The sequence below is a fragment of the Hippopotamus amphibius genome, chromosome 4, assembly GCF_030028045.1.
Source record: "Hippopotamus amphibius kiboko isolate mHipAmp2 chromosome 4, mHipAmp2.hap2, whole genome shotgun sequence".
NCBI lineage: Eukaryota > Metazoa > Chordata > Mammalia > Artiodactyla > Hippopotamidae > Hippopotamus > Hippopotamus amphibius.
Genome location: NC_080189.1, coordinates 121,842,665 through 121,866,224, shown reverse-complemented (window position 1 = coordinate 121,866,224; position 23,560 = coordinate 121,842,665). Strand labels below are relative to the sequence as shown.

Genomic DNA, 23,560 nt, shown 5'->3' with positions numbered 1-23,560 from the left:
ACAATAGCTAGTTTAAAATCAAGAAAAAAATTGAAATAGAGTAGTAAAGGGAAGAAGAGTAGTGAAGGGAACTTGGTTTAATAGATGTAAATCATTACAGTCATACATTTAAGAAATGTGTGAGACGGTGTATGTTAAGTCCTTAATATGGTACCTGGTACATAATAAATAGCCCAAAGTGACAATTATTATTATTATTAATTATTATTATTATTTTTCCTCCTCCCCCTCTTTTCCCTTCTTCTTCCTTCTTCCTTCTTTTTCCCCTCCCCCTTCCACTTCTTCTCCCCCCGCCTTCTTTTTGCATTCTCCCCTGTACTCTGAGGACACGACAGGGAACGAAACATTAAATAAAATGAGGTAAAATCAGCCATTGGCCCTCAGGTCTGCACCTGTCCTGGGTTGACGATTTTCAGGAATCTGTCTTTCTTCTTATTCCAAGCGGTTTTATGTAGAACACCATCTCATCATGAGAAGAGTGCCTGGAGAGGGGGACCCATCTGTTGTCGTGGTGCCAACACAGTGAGCATTTAGGGTTTGGAGTACTCAGAAAAAACAAAATAATAATTATATTTATATATATATATATATATATATATATATATATATGAATACACACACACACACACACACACACACACATTCATTCTTTGACCTTCCACTGACAAAGCTGTCTTCTGCTGTGTGTGTGACACTTTTATTCTTCCTCGGTTGTGACCGCCTGAGGAAGGGAGCGAACACATGTTGAGAGATGTCACATAAGCTGCCCTTGGCCCTACGTCACAGGTTGGGTGGAGGAAGATGCGCCGTCCGCTCAGGCAACCTTGTTTCCACACCGCCCATGTTCAGACATCCTTGCAGGTAGCGAAAGTCAGGAGCTTGCCGCTCTCGGTGTCCCTGAGCGTAAGCCCCCGTTCCTGTGGGATAGCCCCAAGCCTGCATATTCTGGGGGATCTGCAGTGAGCAGGCTCCTGGGCTTTTCTCCTGTGTGGCTCTGTGGTGTCCGCTTGTTTGAATGTGCAGCTCATGTCAATCTTAATATTTGTTTTGAGTCACATATGCTGGCCTCTAATTTGCAATTTACATGGATGGTGGGACCCTATTCATCGTCTCGCTCCCGCTGCCTTTGAGCCGTTCACCTCGCTTCACGCAGTCATTAGGCTGAACAGCATATAATTAGGTAACCCATGTAAAGCATAGATTTCTGAAAGGTTGCGGCTCTTTTCAAAAAGTAAGGGTTTCCATTTTTACCCTCTTTCTTTTCTAAACAAAAGGACATCCCCCCCTGTGGCTTTCATCTGAATGTACTAACTTAGAAACAGTTAGTCTTGTAGGTGGGTAATAATTTTGGTTTGTTTTCACCTGAGAGTCCGTTTTTGTTTACACAGCTTGTGTTTAACTCCGTGCAGGCTGAGGTTGATTGGCCATCATTTGTAGATGAGTGTGTGGTTTTTTGAAACTAATCAAAATTGGCTTATTTTAAATCCCCAAAGATTTTAAACTCTCCCAACAAAATAATTCAGTTTTCAGCTTATTTTTGTTTCTTTTGCTACCAGTATGCACAAAACCTACCTAACAAAATTGCTTGTTAAGGTAAAGCCTATGAAAATACAAGTAGCGAAGAAAACAGATGTTCCTGCTGAAATTATGCTAATTATATTTAAGCTGTGTTCACTCGTCAGACAGGTTCGTGATTATAAACATAGTTTAAAAAGTAGTCAGTGGTGAGGCCAATGCAAGCTCTTTTTTAAAAAAAAAATTTACTTATTAATTTGGCTGCATCAGGGCTTAGTTGCGGCATGAGGAATCTAGGGTCCCTGAACAGGAATTGAACCCGGGACCCCTGCATTGGGAGCTCGGAGCCTTAACCACTGGACTACCAGGGAGGTCCCAGTGCAAGCTCTTAAATAGAGGTGTATATTCATGCTTAATTGAAATAAAATAATATAATGCATTAGGGATCCTATGAAAGTATTAATGTATTATCATTTCTTATACTTGATATTATTTTTGAAAGAAATAAAAATGTACAATTTTTTTTTTTAATGCAGCAAGGTTGGAAGGAAAATAGCAAGCTACATTGATATCATCCAGAACACGGATTCATAGTGGTCAACTGGGGAATTCATTAAAATGCAGATTCTTGGGCCCCATTTGCCAAAATTCTGTTACAGAGGATTGAGGATGGACCTCAGGAATCTAAAATTTTAATAAGTCCCCCAGATGATGCTATTGCAGAAAGCTTGCAGGCGACATTAGAAATACTTGTTTTGTACAAATGCAATTAATTGTGCGTTTTGTGCATTCAGTTGTACATTTCTGTGTTCTACCTTTTATGTCTTAAAAAAGTGAAGATCGGTTTTTAAAATGACTGTTTCTACGCCCTTTACATTATAAATTTAATAGACTCTACTGTAACGGACAAGGTGACTAGCCACCCACTGGTGAGTTTGCCAGGTAGAACTCCACCTGGCAAATAGATGAATATTTCTTCAGCTCATGACCGATCTCAGGAAGTAGAGAAGCAAACAGACAGTGAGATGTTTGCCCATCAGGGATTATATGAGTTGGCTTCTGGTCTCTCCTCCCATTTGCCAGTCAAGTTAATGTAAATGACCACTGTCATCTAAAGTACATTTGACAAAATTTATATGTATTTTTCTCTTTAAATCTCTATTTTCCACAGTTTGGTTTGATTGTATCTAATGTGCGTTCAGAGGATGAATATTCCTTAATCTGGATCCTTTTATTGTTGGAGGATCAAGTCATTGCAATGATATTTACTAGAATAAAACTGTCAGTACCCATCACTAGGCCTCCTAGCTAAGGAGAGTTTGAAGAGTCCAATCAGAAAGGAAGGGAAATGTATGGTTGGGAGGGTGAAAGCCGGAGAGTTCCAGAGTTTCACACACCCTCGCCCCAGGAAATGATTTTCCGTATTCATGTGCTAGAGCTTATCCTGTATCCACTAGGGGGTTGAGACTGTGTGATAGACAAGTTAATGCCCTCGGTGAGGATATTCTGTATGTGGATATGCACGTGCACACTTACACAGAATGGCATGCTTATAAGGGTGGTATATGTAAAATCCTGTAAGACTGGTTTTGTGCCAAGGTCTTGGCATTATACTTTTTATGTTGTACAAACCAATTCATGTGCAATAATGTTAGTGAGGCATTGGCATAGTAAAAAGAGAATATAGTTGTCCAAATAAATGTTGCACATAACAAAAATTAAAAAAAAAACCAATGTATGGCCAGCAGTTTTCTTAGATGATTATGGCAAGGATGAAGTATGTTATGGACATTAAGGCTAGCGGCTGTATGAAATTACTCATTTCTTTTTTCTATATTTCAATCTCTTTGATCAGATTTTTTATAGAAAAGATGTGCAGGACACCCACATGTACAGTGCGGAGCTTGACAGACCAGACATCAAGATGGCGACACAGATCTCCAAGATCATAAGCAATGTAATCGCTCTTTCTTATCTTGAGCAGAATTGATTTCTTATTTTTGCATGAGACAGAGCGTGGCTTTGGTCATTAGGTGGTTAATTTAATTAGTGAAATTAATCAATCTGAATTAATGACATCTCAATTTTTTCATCTGAATTAGCCAGTTGACTATGTAAATTATTTGGGTATATGCAGAAACTGATCAAACTTGACTATGGCTCAGTTGTCATACTTTAAAAAAAAATAAATACTATTCAGGCATAAGATAACATTCAAATGTCTTAGCCTGACAGTCAAGTTTGTTATTCACCTGGTCCCATATTATCTCTCACCTTGTACCAAAGAACTTCACTGGACTTTGTTTCCATCTTCTTGCTGTTAATTGTGCAGGTTCCCTTCAGCCAGCATTTACCCATGCACATTTCCTATACATCTTGGCTGTTTTTATCTTCTCTGAGACATCCTTCTTGGTTAATATCATTTTACTTAAACATACCTTACATCCTGGTTAAAAATGATTACTTAACTTGAATCAAATATTTGAGTAACATAGGCTCTACTCACCTTAAAAAATCAATAATTATTTACTAAATTCAACCGCATGTTAACCAAACAGGGTTAGATCAGTTCCTAAGACTAAACAAAGCCATAAAAGACATCTGTATGCAGAACGCAGGGTCTCAATTACCTAGAAATTCCTACTGGATAACATAAACACAATGAAGATGATGACTAGATTCATGGACTCAAACTTAGTAATTACTTTACTGCAAAAAAAGTTGTTTTTATAAAATCAGTGTCTTCTTTGCATTCCGCATTTTAGTATTTGGTGAGTCGTAAGGAGTATTTTTTATGGACTAAGGGGTCTATCATATTTTATTTTGGCTATTGTCAATATAATTTTTCATTGGAAAGTAGAAATATTTAACATTCTCTTATTTATTCATTTTAGGCTGAATACAAGAAAGGGCAAGGAGTGATCAATAAAGAACCTGCTGTAATTGGAAGACCAGATTTTGAACATGCTGTGGAAGCTTCTAAACTTTCTAGTCAAGTAAGAATCTAGTGATGATTCTACAGTGATTTTATTCAGAGATTTTGTTTCTAGCAGCACTGGAAATGTTTTTCTTCAGGTAAGGTCTTTAATTGCAAGAATACGCAAAGATAATGTTTCTGTAACCATGTCTGATAGGATTACAATAATTGTAAATTTCAGTAAGAGATAAAATAAGCCCAATATTAAGCGTAAAACTAAGTTTTCTTTTCTCCTGGCTCAAATTCTAAGCCTTTTTTTAAAAATAAATTTTGTTTATTTATTTATTTATTTATTTATTTATTTATTGGCTGTGTTGGGTCTTTGTTGCTGCACAAGGGCTTTCTCTAGTTGCGGTGAGCGGGGGCTACTCTTCATTGTGGTGCGTGGCCTCCTCATTGCCGTGGCTTCTTTCGTTGTGGAGCACGGGCTCTAGGCACACGGGCTTCAGTAGTTGTGGTGCACGGGCTTAGTTGCTCCGCAGCATTTGGAATATTCCTGGAGCAGGGATCGAACCCTTGTCCCCTGCCCTGGCAGGCGGATTCTTAACCACTCTGCCACCTAGGAAGTCCCTAACCTTTTTCAATGAGTTCAGTCATGTTGTCACATTTCCTAGGATTTCTGGAATTTAGCAATAGTCCTATCAATTAGATTAGAATAATAAATTTCTATCTATACACACATACACAGAATTTTTGACTTAGTAAGAAAAAATGGCAAATTTCTCAATTTTTAAATGCTTTAGTCACACAGTAAAAAAGAGGTAATGTAAATGAAGAGAACATTGAAATCATAAAAAGGATCTGAAAAAGTGTGAAGACATGCTATACTTTTTGCTGAATGTCTCAATAGATAAAAATTTGTTTTCCCAAAATTGATATATAAATGTTATGCTATTTCAATTAGAATCCAACAGTGTTTTTTTGAAGTATGGATAGAAGATCTTAGAGTTTGAATGGAAAGGAAATGCCAGAGAATAGCCTTCAAAAGTATGAAAGTAAAGACCAGTGAAGGAGAACTTAAGTAGTGAGTTACCATAACATAGTATAAAACCACTGAAATTAAATCAATATGGGATTGATATAGTAAGAGATAAAATAATCAGGAGGATAGACTAGGGGATCCTGAAATACATTCCGATGTGTATAAGAATTTAATATATAATAAAAGTGTTGGTTCAAATCAGTAAGAAAAAGTCATTTTAGTTAATAAATGGTGCTGACATAGCTGGCTAGCCATCTGGGTAAAAATAAAATTGGACCTGAGTCTTAAACCATTTACAGACGAATTGCAGATGGATTAAAGATGTGAATGTAAACAAAAAATAATTTTAAAATCTTAAAAAAAATTCCAGGAGACTATATATATTCCATATAGAGATAACAAGAGTTATTCTTAAAACTGGAGATCCAGGCTATAAAAGAATAGTTAGACATGCTTGACTGTGTAAAAAGTAACCACTCTTTTAATGGAAAAAGGTAACATTTGCAAAGTCAACAAGGATAACAAACACTAATTTTTATGCTTGTACAGTGTTTTCAACTTTGAAAATGTCCACTCCTCAAGTTGCAGAAGTCTTAATTGGATTACATTTCAAAATGGAGAGATGTAAATGAGGAAAAGTATAAACTCTAACTGAAGAACATAAAATTGCATCTGAACAAATGAGAAGGCCTACTGTGTTCTTAGCGTTCGGAGGCCTGAGGTGGGCTGTGACTCCAAGCTCTTCTCAGCCCAGGTAGCACTCGTGGAAGAGCAGGGGATGTTGGCACACACCTGCCAACTCTTCCAGGATCGCCTTAGATTTTCTGACTTCTTACGCTTTCAGCCTTTTCTGGGGACAAAGAGTTCCTATTGGTCGTGTAGAAGAAGCGGCAGATTCTAGAAAAGCAGTTACAATTTGGTTGAGTAATTAAGAAAATGGGCTGTGGAGCTGGCCCCTGCGTTCCTGGTTCTGCCACTGGCTCATGGAGTGACTTTGGACAGACGGCTTAATTTCTCCGTCTGCAGTTTCCTGACCTGTAAAATGGCATCACATCAAAGCAACAAGCCTGCTTCTCAGGGCTGTTGTGAGGGTTAAATGAAGTACTGCGAGCAACTTAAAATACTGCCTGGCCCGTCAAAACTGCATCATTTCCCAGGAGTGATTTTACTGTAGCGATTCAGAATAGTTTTCCACTCTGCATTTTTTACATGAATTCATGCACAAAATGAAGCAGACATAGTTAAGACTGGCCCTTAGATTCCGGTCGTAAATTCATTCCTTCCCAATCTTATTTGAGAGTTCTTAGAAGAAAGTTTTAGTATTTGAGTTTTTATGTTCACATTTCAAATGCAGTTACCAAAAATCCTACCATGTGGTCCTACCTGGGTTTTTAGGCAGACTTAAAAAAAAAAAATCTCAAATCATTTAACAACTGAATTATCAGATGCCTAAACATTGTAATTTGCAAGTTACATTGTATCTGTCATCTTTGTTTTTTTTATGACTTTTAGCTGATCTCACAGTGTACAAACTCATGAGAAAAGGGAAAAACTGGGCAGATGAATATTAGGACTTCTGGAATGAACTCGGTATGTTCATTTGTATTTTCAGGTGCATTGACTAGAAGCAAAGGCAGAAAGTATAGTTTCTTATTTTTATTCACAATTTTGGAGATTGTGTATTCTCTTGCTCCTAAACTAATGAGATTGTGAATACAGGAGCACACGGAGGCAAGTAAATACGTAGAAGGGAAATAGTTTAGGAATGCATTAAGCTGGGAAGCTAGGGGCAGGATGCAGGTATGCAGGAAGGAACAAGCCAGACAGCACCCAGATTGTGAGAGAGAAGGTGATGATGGGGCAGTGCCCATGGTGTGGAGAGATAAGACACGCCTGATGAAAAGGCAGAGGGAGAAAACGAGAGGGCACAGTTCTCCCATTTTACCTGGAAGTTGAGCTCTGTGGAATTGAACCCGGAAAAGGTAATGGAAACAAAACTCTTCGTATGTTAACTTGTACAATAGCTTTGCTCCCATAGTTGTAAACTTGCCTTTTTCAAAATCTAGGAGGCACATAAAATTATGGTCAAGTAACTAAAAGAAAATCAGTGAAAAATAAAAGTGAAATCTCATGTGCCTAAGATAAAGAGATGGGTGTATTTATAAGTATCTCAAATATTAGGGCAGTGATTATTGAAGTCATCATCTGAAAAAATTCTGAGAATGGTTATTTTGTTAGCAAATTCATAGATTATCTTATTTATGAGTTGGAATTTGTCTGTGATGAATGGAATTCCTTTAGTTTTATAATATCAAAGAAAATTTATAGTAGTTGGTATTTGTTCTAGAATTACATTTGATGTATTTGTAAGAGTGGGTTTTAAAGCTAAACATTACTTGCTAGACTACTGTTAAAATTTTTCTCTTAGAACTTTTATTGAGATGTAAACGACATATAATAAACTGCATATATATAAGGTATACAATTTGATATTTTTTTCTTATTAGTAACGTATATCTGGCAATCCCAAACTCCCAATTCATCCCTCCCCAGCCACCCCTGCTTTCCCCACTTGGTGTCCATATGTTTGTTCTCTACATCTGTGTCTCTATTTCTGCTTTGCAAACTGGTTGATTTGTACCATTTTTCTAGATTCCGCGTATATGGTTTATATACGATATTTGTTTTTCTCTTTCTGACTTACTTCACTCTGTATGACAGTCTCTAGGTAGACTGCTGTTAAAATTTAATAATAAGTATTGTCCTTAAATCGTAAAGGGGTATTAATTGGTTTGGAGAATTCTCCCTTCTAGGCAAGCACTCTCCCTTCCAACCTCCTTCCACCCAACTTTTGGCTTCAACGTCGCGTCCTTGACTTGCCGATTTCAATTATATAGGTCTGTTCCCCTTTATTCTGTTTTTCTTTATAGCTGTTAACACTATGTATATTAGTCACATACGTGTACTTGTGTGTGTTTTAAATCTCTACTTCCCTACCACTCGGCAGGCTCCGTGGGGACAGGGTTTAATAGCATAAATGGCACAGATTAGGCTTTCAAGAAATACATAGAGACTGATTAAACAAATCATTCACATTCGGTGCAAAGTCAGTAAGGTATTAATTTATCATGAAAATAAGGGCAGAGTATATTTTGTGTAAAATTCAGACTTAAACATATTGATTTTATGATGAATTCTACATAAAGATCTATTTTTACTGTCTTCCTCAACAGCTCTTAGTTCAGTTTCATCCAAAATTGGAGGGAATTGATGCCCTTGGATGTGTGGCACTGTGTTGTAGTTTACTTTTCATTTCCACTGATAGTTAAGTGCACTTACCCAAGTTTGCATTTCTTTCCTAGCATTTATTTCTATGCCTGTGATGAAAAGCTTTCGTTCAGGGTCTGCTTTTTTTCTACTTTTCTGGGACTTTGTGAAACTGAGCCACAGGTGATGTCACCAAGCCCATCACCCCTTGTGCTGGAAGCTTTGAACTACTGAGTTTGGAAGTCAGGCTTTGACCATTAAAATAGAGCCCTGTCCAGATACAGCTATGAGGAACTAGGTTAAGTACTACCATCATGGCTGAGCAGTTCTAGTGTTTTCTCCTAGTGTGTACCTCTGAAAGTTCTGCTAAGTCTGTTAAAATTCTTTATAAAACTTTTGGGAGTTTCATCCCGCTTACCTAACCTATATATATATATATATATATATATATATATATTTTAAAGTTGGTAGCCATCAGGACCATTAAATATGATATTCATAATGTGCATAAAATCAGTCATAGGTGTAACTTTTCATTTGTTTCCAGTGATTGATTTATGTATAAAGGGTAACATTGTGCCTTAAAACCATAGCAAAGTCACCCAATTTTTATTTCCTCTTGTCTCAGACGGTCTTAAAACTGGAAGGAAGATACATTGTTCCATGGTTGAGTCATCCATTATAATGAAAGGAAAGTGTTGCCCTGATCCCTTAGAGATGCGAGTGTGCGTGTTAGCAGGGGGACATTCAGATGTGTGAACTGTGGGTTGAAAATAGGATAGAATGCTCGGTGTGTATGTCTAGTTTAGTGAATGAACTCGTCTAGGAGGTGAGTGATGCGACCTGTTTAAACTATTTGGCTATTTTCCTGGTTCATTTATGTGCAAACCTTACAGCAAGATAAGAAACAGTTGGTGTCAGTGTCTGGTAATGTATTTTTAATGTAATTCAGTTATTTTACTCCCTGGTTAATTAATGAGGGAAACTCTTGCATTTTTGTTTTTAGGTATCTTTTGAATCAAATCACGCAGAGTTCTGAAGTTTAGAATAAGATAAATTTCACAACACTTCACTTATTATTAAACTCATTAAAAGTACATGAATGACAGATATACCTTAAATAATTAATCTCATGCTACAGAAATAACCTGAAAAGGTTAGACAGCATTTTAAAATTCAAATTTTAAGGTGTATAGCCCAATGCATAACAGTGGTAGAAATCTTTAAGAATAAAGTTCTCATAAAAATCTGTTACAAGGCTGTTGTGAAATTTGGAGACACGGTGGGAGTTACCTGGTCCTGCATTTCAATGAAAGAGTCCCTTCTCAATGTCATCCATCCACTTCTTCATTCAAACAAAACAGTTACTGAACCAGATATGACGTGCCAGACACTACGCTTGGGGTTAGATCTTCAAGGGTGAGCAGGACAGATATAGCGCAAGCCTGCACTGAGCTTCGAGTCTAATGGGGAAGACTGACACCAGAGACAGTTTTGCAGATAATTACAGCAGTGTGTGGTAAGAGCGACCAGGTAAATGTGGGGTGCTTCAGAAATATATCAGCAGTAAATATTCTACTTCGGAAGGTCAGCGAGGGCTTTCAGAAAGAAGTTACCTTTGGGCAGATGCAAGATGTGTAGAAATTATTCAGGTGAACATTGGGAGGAGGGTAGGGAGCAGTAATTTGAGCAGGAAAGCAGACGACAGTCCCACTGGTGGTCTGCTCAGCGGACAGAAGAACATTTCCATTATAGTCAGCAGAAGTCTTGTTGGCTACAGCGTCTACCTATCAATACTAACTTTACCTTTTGTAGGAGAGCAAATGATATTTTTCTATCTCTGCCAACGTTTAATGACAGTTACCACCTGATTCCCAAGTCTCTTCAGCATAATAAGTGTTGTGGATTATGCATTAGATAAATAATTCTTGAATGAATGAATGAATAAATGAGTAAAAGTCTGGCAGGAATGATAAAAGTACAATACAGATGCGATATATTATTTTTATGTCTATTGCTTTTCATTTCCTTTTACATTTTTTTTCTTCCCAGTAGGATGTTGTTCAGATCAATTTAGCAATGACCATGGGGTTGTGTGTTGAGGGGAACGGAGCTCGGAAGTTAGAGTACTAGTATAGTTCCAGCGCCTGTCTCAGGGTGTGACTCATCCTGAGTCCTAATAGAGAGTTGACGCTTATCATTTTCATCATTAATTTACGTTTCCTTAATAAACATACATTAAGTGCCAAATCCATTTAAAGCACTGTGTCAGGCACTAGGGACACAAAAATGAAAAAAAAAAACCAGCCTATTTCTTGCCCACTGTCTAGTGGGAGAGCAGACATACACAGATTATTCAAGTATGTCCAAAACTTAGGAAATAGTCTAATCTTGTATTTCCAGGAAAAACTCACCTTTCATAATAGATTAGTGTTACTAAAAGTTTGTCTTGTAAAACACCAAAGGGAAAAATGCAGGGTTCTGTTTGTGTTGAAGTATTTAAATCTCATCAATTAATGCAGCTGAGCAGCTCCAGCTCGCATCAGGTTTTCTTGCAATTATTTGTACTCCTCAAGCTCGGGCGCCACGAGTGTCTTCGTTATGCATTAGCTACATGGCAACAACCGGTCACATCATCCTCGGGAACAGAGAGCCCATCATACTGCCTTTGTACCCCCTGTAGTTTTCAGCACAGTTATGCTAGGAGCAGACACAGCACGGAGCAGGGCGTTACTTGGAAATTAATCTGACACAGAGGGAACAGCATATGGAAGGCCAGAGAGGGGCATAGGCGGCATGTTCAAGGAGCTTCAGGACACAAGGATGGCCTGAGGAAGGAAGTTAAAGGCGAGATTGGAGAGCTGGGGAGGCCAGGTCCACTGGACCATGTAGCCATGGCCGGGATCCTGGTCTTCATGCCAAGCCCATGAGGAGTGAGTTTATTAGGAGTGAAATATTCTCTTCCCCCTGGACCGGAGCAAGAAGGTTTTAGCCCACAGAAGCTCCTGGCAGTTAACTGCTGAAGAAATCATTTTGAAAGGCAGAGAGAAAAACTGGAAAGAAGCTATGACTTATAAAATCATCAGCCAGATCACTTTTTAACCTGACTTGACTTTCGGTTTTCTATTTGTGTAAGCCAATCAATTACCATTATACTTTAAGCTGGTTAACTTGAGTTTTTGTAAGTATGTTTGCAAACTTGTAGTAACTTGCAAATGGAATAATTCTGAACTCCCCCCCCCGCCCCCCGCTGCCACACACACATACACATACACACACACACACACACACACACACACACACACACACACACACACACACACACACACACACACACACAGAAGAAGAAGTGAGTTTAAGCCTGTGTGTAACTTGATCAGATTTGCTTTTGGAAGAGATTATTGACTCCAGGCCTGATGGAGTGTGTCTGGGTCATATTCCCAACCTCAGATGGGAACTCCTCCTACCTCCTAGTAGGAGCCCAGTGCAGGCTCAGTGTTTAACAAGTAGAGGAAGGAGGGGATCATTACAATGTGGATTGATTACTGATTTTCATAAACTATTCATTTACTCGGGAGGAGTAAATGCCAGGTTACCGAAGAGATGAGAATGTGTCAGGTTAATTTCCAAGTAACACTTCCTTCCTTGTTGCCTCTGGGCTTAGTGTAATTGTGCTGGGAACCCCAGGGGCGGGTACAGAGACAGGAAGATGGGCGCTGTGTGCTCAGGTTTTGCCATTTAGCTAACACATAACTGAGACACTCATGGTGCCTGAGGTTGGAGACTGTGAATAACTGACAGGAAATGTGATGCAAACCCATGTTACATAGCAAGGTCAGTTGATGAGGGAAACAGCTACCAGCTAGCTGAGTGTTCGCGGCACTGTGGCATCAGGCAGGATGTTTTCCTCCGTAGGTGGAAAGTATTGGTGAATCTGGCAGAGTCGGCAGTGCCATTCCAGGGGAAGTCAGTTCAGAGTCTGCTGTCATCATCAAGTGAATACGCTTTAGGCACTAAAACCTAGGAGAGACCAAATCACAGATTAGAATATTGTGGAAAGTGTCACAGCAGAGGAGTGCTGAGGCGTGGAATTGTGTGTTTAGGGGAGGACCAGGTAGGGAGAATCTTGACTTTGGTGCCAGCTACTGTGGCAAGTAGTGAAGGAGATCTGAGTTTACTCCATTGGTGATGTTGTTCCTGATTTCAAGATAAAATAATTTTCTAAAAATCAAAGTTTTTCTTGTTTTAGGGATGCCTCGTCTGTTAAGTAGAGTAAGTGATTTTGCTTGAATTTATAAGGTAAACTGAGTATCAAAAAGTTATTATCAGCAGATGGAACCGCAACAGAAAATGTTCCCTGTGAACCATCTTGAGATATTGTTCAAATGTGTTCCCACCAGGGTTTTCACTCGCTCCCTCCCGTAGGTACCCGGCATGTGTCCCTGAGGGAGACATCACCCAATACACAGTAGAAAAAGAGGTGACATGAGCCATTCCCAAACTGCTTTTTTTGTAAACAGTTTCTGTAAGGCAGAGTCTTAGGATGTATGAATAAAGGTGCATTCTGAATGTTGTAAGAAAACAAAATAATGTAAGAATCACGATATAATAAACATATTACAAGAGGACAGAAGAGCTTACTTTTGCTTTTAGCATAGACATATATATACTACCAACTGTAAAATAGATAGCCAGTGGGAAGTTGCTGTATAACAAAGGGAGTTCAGCTCGAGGATGGATGAAGCCTTAGAGGACTGGGACGGGGAGGGTGGGGGGGAGTTGAGGGAGGGAGGGAATACAGGGATATGTGTATAAAAACAGATGATTGAACTTGGTGTACCCCCCAAAAATAATAACAAAATAAAAAATAAAAAAGATCTGTATCCTTTCCTGGCTACAGGAATCAAAGCAGATATGAAATGAGACTAGCTATCTTTGTTTTATTTTTGTAAAGAATTTATATCTATGTTCTAATTAGTTATCATAACATACACTCACATATTTCTCTATTCATGGAGAAAAATATAGTTCTACAGGATAAGTTGATAATCCTTCTTTTGGTTGCCTTAAGACTACTTAAAAAAAATTCCACAGCGAAGATTGGAGGTGGTTCCACCGCTGAATACAACTGTGGAATTAAAGCAGAGAAATAAAAAATGACATTAAATAGACCTAGGATGTTTCAGAAAATGTAATCCCTAACAATGAGTTTTTGAACAAATGGGAAATGATGAGAAAAACCGTGGTACAAGCTATGTATCCTGCATTTGGAATAATTCTTTTAGGAAAATTCATATTCAAATTCTGAGATTTAGGACCTATTTTCTAAATGTGGTAGATGTTAAGACATTGGTGGTCTTGATTTCTAACTGATCGTGAGTGTTAGGAGTGCAGAAATGGAAACTGACATTTAAAATCCCCAGATTTTAGTATATAATTCTCGTTAATAGGATTTGAGTTCATGCCTAATTGCATTTATGATCCATGTTCAAGTAGAGGTGTTTTTAAATTAAAAAAAAAACCTTCATGCCTCATTAAGCTTTATATGAAGGGAAAATACCAGGAATTTAAACTTTGCTCTCATACATTTTTAAGGTAGCTTTTATCGGATCCAATTAAAAATCAAATGTGTTACTTTGAAAGCTTAAAGGTAAATGTGCTATTTAATTTATCCCCTTTTCCCCTCTTATGGCAGATTAAATACAAAGAAAAATTTGATAATGAAATGAAGGATAAGAAACATCATTACAATCCTCTTGAAAGTGCTTCTTTTAGGCAAAGTCAGCTGGCCACTGCCCTGGCGAGTGATGTAAGTTACTTCGAGCCTCATGGCTTGTAATTCACAGAAGGTTATTTTCAGTATATTTTGATTCTTGTTTTGTCAGACTTGGCTGTGTGGTAATTGTGATACTTAATCAAGATTAATTTCCAAATAATTTGAGAAAGCACTGATGCCTATTTTCCTGAAACGTTTCTGAGAAAAATATCATATTGTAATTGACTATCAGTTGTTACTAATTGCTAATTAATTAATAAATAGGAATAGTATTGCTAATAAAACTGCTATAGCTGATCAAGAGTAGAAATAGATTATAGAGTTTTTCAGAAAAGTAGTGTGTGGTATCATAAATTAGTGATTATGACAATAGTTAACTCATGTAATTTTATGCCCGTGAAATTGTGCATGTTGTAAAGTATACCTGGTACATAGTAGTTTATCACAAGGAAATTTCCGGAAATTGTATTTGAGATGGCTTACAATCCCTTTCTTATTCCTTATGTAAATTCTGTGAAATACCTCTTCATAAGATTTGTTTTCATTTCGTATCTTTAAAAATAAAGTTTCAATTTATAAGAAAAGATGCCTTAATTTTTTATTAGAATTAGGAAGAGTATAAAAACAGAAGCATGGAAAAAAATCAATTACTTTGCTGTAGTTGAACGATGTATGCAGTATACCTTTTTAAATATTAAGTTTGACTATTGTTGAACGGTTGCTTTGTTAGAGCATTTAAACCTTTCAACTCCTGTCATATCCTTGGGACTTAGTATATTTTATTTTCATTAATGTTTAGAAGGTATTGTAATTTATGTTCATTAGCCAGCTTTTGTTACCAGCAATTGAAATGGGTATTTCTGTCTTTTAGGACCTCTGGCAATATCATAGTAATTTATTTTTCTTATTTGATTATTTTTGTATGTGTACAAACGTAAAGCAAATAGATTTGGAATATACTTAAAGGAACCTAGAGCTTAGTACTGAAGCCTCAAGGATTTGAATCTTGCTCCACCACTCAATACGCTTTCATCTTTCTGTGCCTCAGTTTCCTCATCTGTAAAATGAGGATACTTAAAGTATTTACCTACTAGGATTGTGGAGATTACTTAATAAGTATAAAGTGTTTAAACAGAAAAGTATTTGACACACAGTAAGTGCTTGATGTTTTCTATTATTAACATTATTATTATTATTAATATTATTATATTTCCAAAGCAATCGATTGAAAACAAAAGAAACATTCTATATAGTAATAGGATGAAAACCACCCAAAAGCTCTAAAACAGACACAAAATGTAATTGCAAAATGATGGTAATTTCTAAAGAGTAAAGTTTCTATTTTCTTTACTTTTTGAAAGCATAATTTCTGTTAAAGTTACTTGATTCTGTTAACATCACCCTTTCTGAGCCTGTAAACAGTAAAAGGAGTTACCAAAATATGTTCAAGTCCCCGTAAAGAACATTTTCTTTTATTCATTCAGTAGTAAATGAGCGCCACCTAGTGGCTACATGTAAATTCATTTGTCAATTTACCGTTAAATAATACTCTGTAGTGTTTAAAATAATAATGGCCCTAATGCAAAAGCGTAATATTTTCTTCTCCTAGATGGTATTTTGTTCCATGTTATTTTCATAGGTGAAGTACAAGAAAGACGTTCAAAATATGCATGATCCAGTTTCAGATCTCCCAGACTTGTTTTTAGACCATGCTTTGAAAGCCAGCAAAATGCTCAGTGGAGTAAGTGGTCGTTTGTTGGCGACTGTAGATGTGTGACTCCGTGGAGCCAGTGTGTCTGCAGTGCTCATGGTGCACCTGCTTCCTTAGGCGAGCCTGGCCTTCACTCCTCCCTCAGTAACTAACTTAATGAAAAGTAGTGTCTGTTGCTTAAATCCCACCCAGGCTGTTGCTTTACAAAGCTAGCTCTTCAATATCTCTTGAATACACACTTTGTTGTTGAACAGCTACCTTTCCAAGTGTTTGTGTGCGCGTCCTTTCTGTCTTTCTCCTTCCCCTTTGTCGGTGGTAGATTGAAGCCACTTGGAGGTCAGGCTCTTAAGTCAGGGGTCTTTCATTTTATTCAGGCCCGAGCAGAGTGTCTGGTATTCATTAGGTCTCAGTAGCATGAACATTGTCTTAGTCTAAATTATATCTTCTCTAAAAATAAACTTCAAGGGTGCGTGCATGGATGCTATACTTTTAGTCTTGTGACGGTTTCCATGTTTTCTTCACTGCAACTAAGAGGAGAGGGTGATTTCCTCATGTCCTGATGAAAATGTCTGTGTCCACTGCCAAGTGGTCCATTCCATCAGAGCTCAGCTCTTAGATGCTGTTTCCAACACACAGTGCATCTGGACCCTGACTTCACTGGCTCTCATTACTGATGACCCTGCTCACCTGTGCATGTGCTTCCTACATCTCAGAATGCCCCATGGTGATGATGAACTCTAACTTGACCCCAAGTTATTTCTATGCCAATCTTAATAATTACTCACTCACTCAAAGATTATCCTAAGTTATTATATATCTGCTTTGGGTCAGGCACAGATCTGATGGCAAAGTATGTTGGCAAGAATGTGAAAAAGTGAAAACAGTCATCTTCAGGAGATGTGCCCATGGTCATGGATGAGAGAAATCTGCAGGGAATACCTGGTTCCCAAACTGTTAAATAATGAGATAACAGCTTCAGTTCAGGTTGTAAAATGTCTACACGTGGCTTTGATGTATTGAAACTTCTGTTCCTTATTTTGTAATCCTCTTTTCTTCTTGAAATGTAATATGCATGTAAATAATTCATATTCACAGAGATTAATTAATAAATTAATTAATTATCACTGGTCTTGGAAGGAAAATCAGCCCATTATTCTTTCCCAGCTGTTGAGCAGGGATGAAGGTTGGGAGACTGTCAGGCGCAGAATTAGACTCAGTCCCTGGGTGCTTAATTCATTCACCCCTCCTCTGCACACACATGCCTCGGTTCCTTGAGTGGCCCTCTTTTGGTTACACGTTTTCTGCTACAATTCATAGGTATGCTTCTAAAAATCAGTATGTTTCTGTGCTCTGAGCCTCTGATTTCTACATGTTTAGTCTCTGCTTATCCAGTTTGATCACTGCAGTAGCATTTGACCTTGACTCTTTCTCATCCCTGTTTGGGTTAAATTTCCTTAGGACACAAGGTTTCATGTGTAAGTAAGCCAACAGAAATATCATGGTGGTAATTCAAAAATTTGGTAGCTAGAAAAATACATGCCACTCATAGGCAATATTTCTTTTCAAAAATATTGACCTTTATCTTATAATAGTGGTGGAAAAAATAATGGTAATTGTTTCTATTTTCTCTTCAACAAAGAAAACCCTCCAAATTCATGTATTACACTTGTTTTATATACCATTTATAGAGTTTAAACCTTCATTTAGGTGGTGCTTTTGCCTAGATTATAGATTTTTTTCCCCATAGCAACTGAACAGTTACTTCATGGAAGAGAAAGTGTAAGAGTCAAATAAGGTGTTACTCTGAAGTATCTACTTATTAAAGTTGCACGATATTACATTGGCTGAAATTTATTGTATGTCAGAATTGCCTTCTTTTAAATTTTAATGTAAAAAGAATTGGAATTTTGTTGATTTATAAAGGAAACTTAATTTTATTAAAAGATTAAGAGAATGCTTAAACATTCTGCCAGAATTAGTTGTCAATTTGTTACAAATGGCTGTTTTTTAAAGACCTCTAAATGTCTGATATAAATCATAATTTAAAAAATTTTAATGTGTAGAGTAAAATTAGTGCCTTCTGAGTTTGCACAGCCATACTGATTAAATTTTTGAGGGAACATTTTCCTCTGGAAAATAGAGCTTTATTAGCTTTCAGTTTCTTTTATAACTTTGCATAAATTAAATACATATATGTTGTGTTACTCTGTATAACTCCCACTAGGAGGCAACAGAGACTATTATATAAGAAAAAGCAAGTATTGATAATTCTCCTGCAGATCTTAGTTCAAATAGGGTGTTTTTGTTTTCATTTGGTTTTAAAGTAGGAGTTCCTTAAATTCTCTGTAACTACAATAGATCGTTGAGATAGGGACAGTATTTTTTGACCTTTTCTCAGTATAAACCCATTATTCCAGATATAATCCTAGACTTTATTAGTTCTGGATTTTAACTTAGTAATGGAATGTATCCTAACTTGTTACATTGAACTCATAACTACTTTATAAATATATATTTAAAAATAACTTCTAATCAGATTGTAACATCTCTAAGTATATTGTTATTCTTTGAAATTATCTTTTAAAAAAAACATCAGCAGAGAAGCCAAAGCTTAGAACTTGTTCTCTTCGGTCGGGATGTACTATGTGAACGTTCTCATGAGCTTCCGGGGTCTGCTATTCTCCCTTAATGTGTCTGGTTGCAGTTTTGGGAGACACTTACCTTAGTTCCCTAATTGGCTGAAAATGCCTCTGGGGACCATTGCTGTGTCCTCAGGGAAAGCAGTTTTCGTGTGTGGGCTACTTGGACCTTCCGTCCTTCTCGTCCCTGGCACTGCGCCTTCTTCCTGCTTCACTCTCAGGTCACTGGAGCATCTCTGAAGACCCACACGTCCTAGCTCTTTTCTGCTCCCTTTCAAGTGCTGCTTATCTCTCCCTCCACTCTACACAGAATTGCCATTTTCACTGAAACCCTCATTGTCTAAGGAACAGCCAACTTTAGCTTAAGTGTCTGTAGACGTGTGAGTCTGCGAGTTACCATTCACCTCTAACAGTCTTTCCAAATAAGGCAAAATAACTCAAGTGTCCAATCTCCAGTGACAGAAATCATGAGGCAGTTTTTTGTCCTGTTGCTGCCTGTTGTGTTTAGAGTCCTACACTTGCCAAATTTAGCATCCTAATCCATTCTGGTCTCTTCCAAATTCACCTTTTTCTCTGTATGGCCAAATAATGCCTTAATCCAATTTCTTCACCTTAAAAATTCAACCAACCATACCCAGATTCCTCAGTTTCTCTTCCAGGCCCCTCCTACCCTCTCCTTTTAGGAAAATTAGTTGAATTACTTCCCACCCTCTCATTTTCCTCACGACCCCCATTTTTCTCAGGGCTGTGCCGTTGTATACACCTTTTTTTCTTTCCTAACTCCAGCTTTTCTTTCCTCTGTTCTTTCTTCTTTTCCTTCCTGCTCTTCTTATAGATGCAGTTAAATACATTTCTGTTCTAGGATAAGGGCAGGACTAGTTGCCTTTATTTTGCCCACTTCGCCTGTTCACACCAGTCACGGGTTTTCTGTTGTTACTCCCTAGTGTCGCAAATACCTTTTACACTGTATTTACACCCAGTTGTCCTCTGCTTCTTTTGAGTGTTCTCGATGCCGTTCACATTGACCACCTAGAGCTGGTCTATCTTGTGCTGTTGGTTTAGCTCAGGGTCGGGAATCTGTGCCACCAGCTGACTGCGGATGGGAATCTGGTAGCAGCTTTGCAGCTCTTGTTGGCTTGCATTTCTCGGTTTGTATTCCTAATATTAGTTGCTCTCGTCAGCCTCTTTTATTCTGACCTGATTTTCATGTTCTCTGTTGTAGCGAGAATATAGAAAGCTTTTTGAGGAAAACAAAGGCATGTATCACTTCGATGCAGACGCAGCAGAGCACCTGCACCATAAAGGCAATGCCATTCTCCAGAGTCAGGTAGGGGACCTCCCCTGCCTGGACCCCGTAACACTCACTGCCGCCACCTCGCTCAGCCGAGAACACGCAGCTACTGGAAAGAATGTACATCGTGGAAAGAAATCTCAAACACTCTTCTCTCTATATTTATTGGGTTGGGGAAGCTTGAACCATGTTTTGATATGCAGGCATTTCATAATATTATAGTTACTATGCACAATTTAAAACTTACAATATATGAATGAATTATTTGAAAGAAGGTATAAAAACCACATAATGATGACTCCTAAAAAAATGAGTTAATTAATTAAACGATGATCAAATCTCATGATAATTTCAATTTTATAGGGTACTGATTTGTCATTTTGAGCTGCAAAAATAATTTTCCAGGCACAAAGTTTATTATAATTTCTCAGTTCAATTATAAGTGTATTAAAAAGGAAAAACTATCTTTCCAGTGTATTCTATGTTAATGTTTCTTTCGACTATGGAATTCTATGTACCCTCTGAAAGAAATTTTTAAAAATATCTTTTTCCTTGAACACTTTAAAGTTGATAACGTTTTTTTGTTCTGAATTTCAATAGTTGCAAAAGATGTTATTTCCAGCACCTATTAAGATAAAATTTTACATCACTCTTTTAAATGTATCCCATAGAACATGAATTCCATAATGATTTGATATCCACCTTCATTTATTTAAAAAATATGCAAAGCAGCTCTCCTTTAAGGTTTGGAAATGTACATTTTTCTCTCTGCATTCTTATTTTGGTTTCATTTTCCCCACAAAATTTTATCCTAACATACTGTATTATTCAGACACTTTCATTGATGATTCTATTATACTTTTCTAAAACAAAAATATTCCTAAAAATAGGAATTTAAAAATTTATTATATTTCCTTCCACCACAAAGTTCTAAGTTTTGAAAAGGTTCTTTTGGATGTAATTACCATTAAAATTATTATTATTATACAACTTAACCAATTTCATAAGTAATAATTATACATAAGGATTTTAATGAAAATACATTCCTCAATGAAATGAATCATGATTAAAACTTTTCTATGAACTTAATTTAGAAACGTATATTGCTTAAAAAGCCAACTACTCTGACAGCTTACACAATATAATTCTTGTTTTTGTTTTTAGGAGATAGAAAATATTGATCGTTTTTAAAGCAAAATAAGATGGGGATTGGTTGTAACTGAAATAAATAATTCATGATATGATATTATTAAATAATGCTTAGAGAAACTGAAAGAAGTCACATAAAAGCTCTGTGTGTGTTTCACTCAATGTCTGTGGCACAGTCCCAGAGAACACTGTCCTTCCTTTGTCAGAAACATAGAGAATCACAGCTATGTTTTTCTTCATGTTCGTAATTTACTAATAGGCATTCAGAGTTATCACAGGGATCTCTCTTTCTCTCTTTTTTCTCTTTCCTTTTTTCTCTGTCTCAGGCTCTCTGTCTTTCTTTCTCTCTCTCTATGTACCTATACATGTGTGTATAGCATGTGTGTATGCATATATAACCCCACATATATGATACATATATCTATATATCTCAGCTGTTTAAATACTTTACACAAGTCCTAGAACTACATCATTTAGTTCTAAATCATTTATCCCTTAAAAATTTTAATATATTACCTGCTTGCTTCCTTTGTATATCATTAACCACAGGGAACCCAGTGATCAACCTAAATGTCCAGAAAAATGTGATTTTAGAAAACAGGGTTATTGATTTTGCACATATATTTATTTTACTTTGCTCTATTTGTATTAGGGCTTGTGAGCTTTATGTGCCTTTTAATACTTTTTTTTTCTGTGAAGGTTAAGTACAAAGAAGAGTATGAGAAAAATAAGGGGAAATCGATGCTTGAATTTGTTGAGACACCATCATATCAAGCTTCAAAGGAAGCTCAGAAGATGCAGAGTGAGGTGGGTCCCTTTGTTTTATTATCAACCGTTTAATGGGAATTTGATGTTTTATCATTGAAAGGACCCAGTAGAGTGGTTCAGAATGTTTAGTGGGTCTGAAAGAAAGTGCATTGCACTGGCAAGACCCAGGGAATCTGCACTGCAGATCCAGGCATCTTGTCCAGGTCATTGATTTGTTTCTGACCCTCACTTTTTCCCATTTGGTAAAAATGGATATCTGGCAGATGAGCTCTCACATTCTATGAGGATAAAATGGCCACTTTCAGGCTGTGTCCATGTAACACCATGACGAGCAGATAAAAACTAAAAAGAAAATGAGGAGCTGGTTACTCTACTTACTTCTTTCTTTCTTCTTCTTCTTTTTTTTTCTTTGCAATGAGAATAGAACTAACATTGATTAAGTACTTACCCTGGGCTGGGTAATATGCTGAGTGTTTTATACATGTTGGCTCATTTAATCCTCTCAAGGTAATGATGCCAGGTGGGTATATCCCTAGATTAATCAGGCACCCACTGAAATTGTCTTACCTAAAATTACGTATCTAGTAAGTGCTAATGTTTTGGGATTGGGTTAAAGTCATGAATGATTCCCTTTTTCCTGTTTTATTTCACTGATTCCCTCCCCCCACCCCCGGCCAATAAACAGTGACATGAAAGTTTCAAGTCGTCGAGAGAAGAGATCAGTAAAAAGTCTTTTCCTGCTTATCCACTCAGTTCTCTACCTAAGATAATGCTAGGTCACATCCAGATATTCCCCACACTGGTTCCTTTCTATCCCAGTGAGATCTCTTCTGTTGTTTTTTCCTGGGGGGAGCGGAGAGGACACCAGACAGCAGACACAGAGGGTTTTGTCTACAGCCGACATCCAAATTCTGTGGGTACAGCTGAGTTATCACCTCAAAGTGACGGAAGTAGTGGGCCGTTGCTGTCAGCCAGTTACAGCCACAGTGCTCAACTCCAGGCGTGTCAACGGGCAAGATCTTTTCTAGTTTTCGAAAACAACATCAAAAACAGGGAGAAATGATCATTTCTTTCTTTCTTCTTCTTGGGGCTGCGGGGCACGGCTTGTGGGATCTTAGTTCCCCGACCGTGAATTGAACCCGGGCCACAGCAGTGAAAGCGCCAAGTCCCAACCACTGGACTGCCAGGGAATTCTCGAGAATTGATCATTTCTGGACAGCAGAGCCCTCATAGGAATTCTGTAAACATTGCATGTGCTTTCTTGAAATGTTATGATTTATCTTCTCAGGCAAAGGGCACACAGATATTACGGTGGCTTGTTGAATGTCAGAGTTGTTTAATTTCTTCTTCAGGGAAGAGAGGAGAAAATAATTACTTGTATTTTTCACATCTGATGTCTTCTTCTTTAGCTAATAAAGGGGGATTTGATCAAGAATGGTCAGGTGAATATTTTGACTAAATTAGGCATTTCTTTTAAGTGAGTTG

The 23,560-nt window shown here is 37.4% G+C and overlaps 1 protein-coding gene across 3 annotated transcripts in view; it reads left to right on the top strand.

Moving 5' to 3' along the window:
- Positions 1 to 23,560, top strand: part of NEBL (nebulette) — a 349,181-nt gene that overhangs the window by 261,368 nt on the left and 64,253 nt on the right. The window contains exons 6-11 of one of the 3 annotated variants that reach the window (XM_057731782.1): positions 3,371 to 3,472; positions 4,410 to 4,511; positions 14,437 to 14,550; positions 16,157 to 16,258; positions 20,090 to 20,194; positions 22,007 to 22,114. The exons of the other annotated variants lie outside the window; for them this stretch is intronic. Of the exons in view, the coding sequence (XP_057587765.1) occupies positions 3,371 to 3,472; positions 4,410 to 4,511; positions 14,437 to 14,550; positions 16,157 to 16,258; positions 20,090 to 20,194; positions 22,007 to 22,114 (633 nt within the window). The remainder of the gene's footprint in view (positions 1 to 3,370; positions 3,473 to 4,409; positions 4,512 to 14,436; positions 14,551 to 16,156; positions 16,259 to 20,089; positions 20,195 to 22,006; positions 22,115 to 23,560) is intronic. 3 annotated transcript variants of the gene reach the window in all.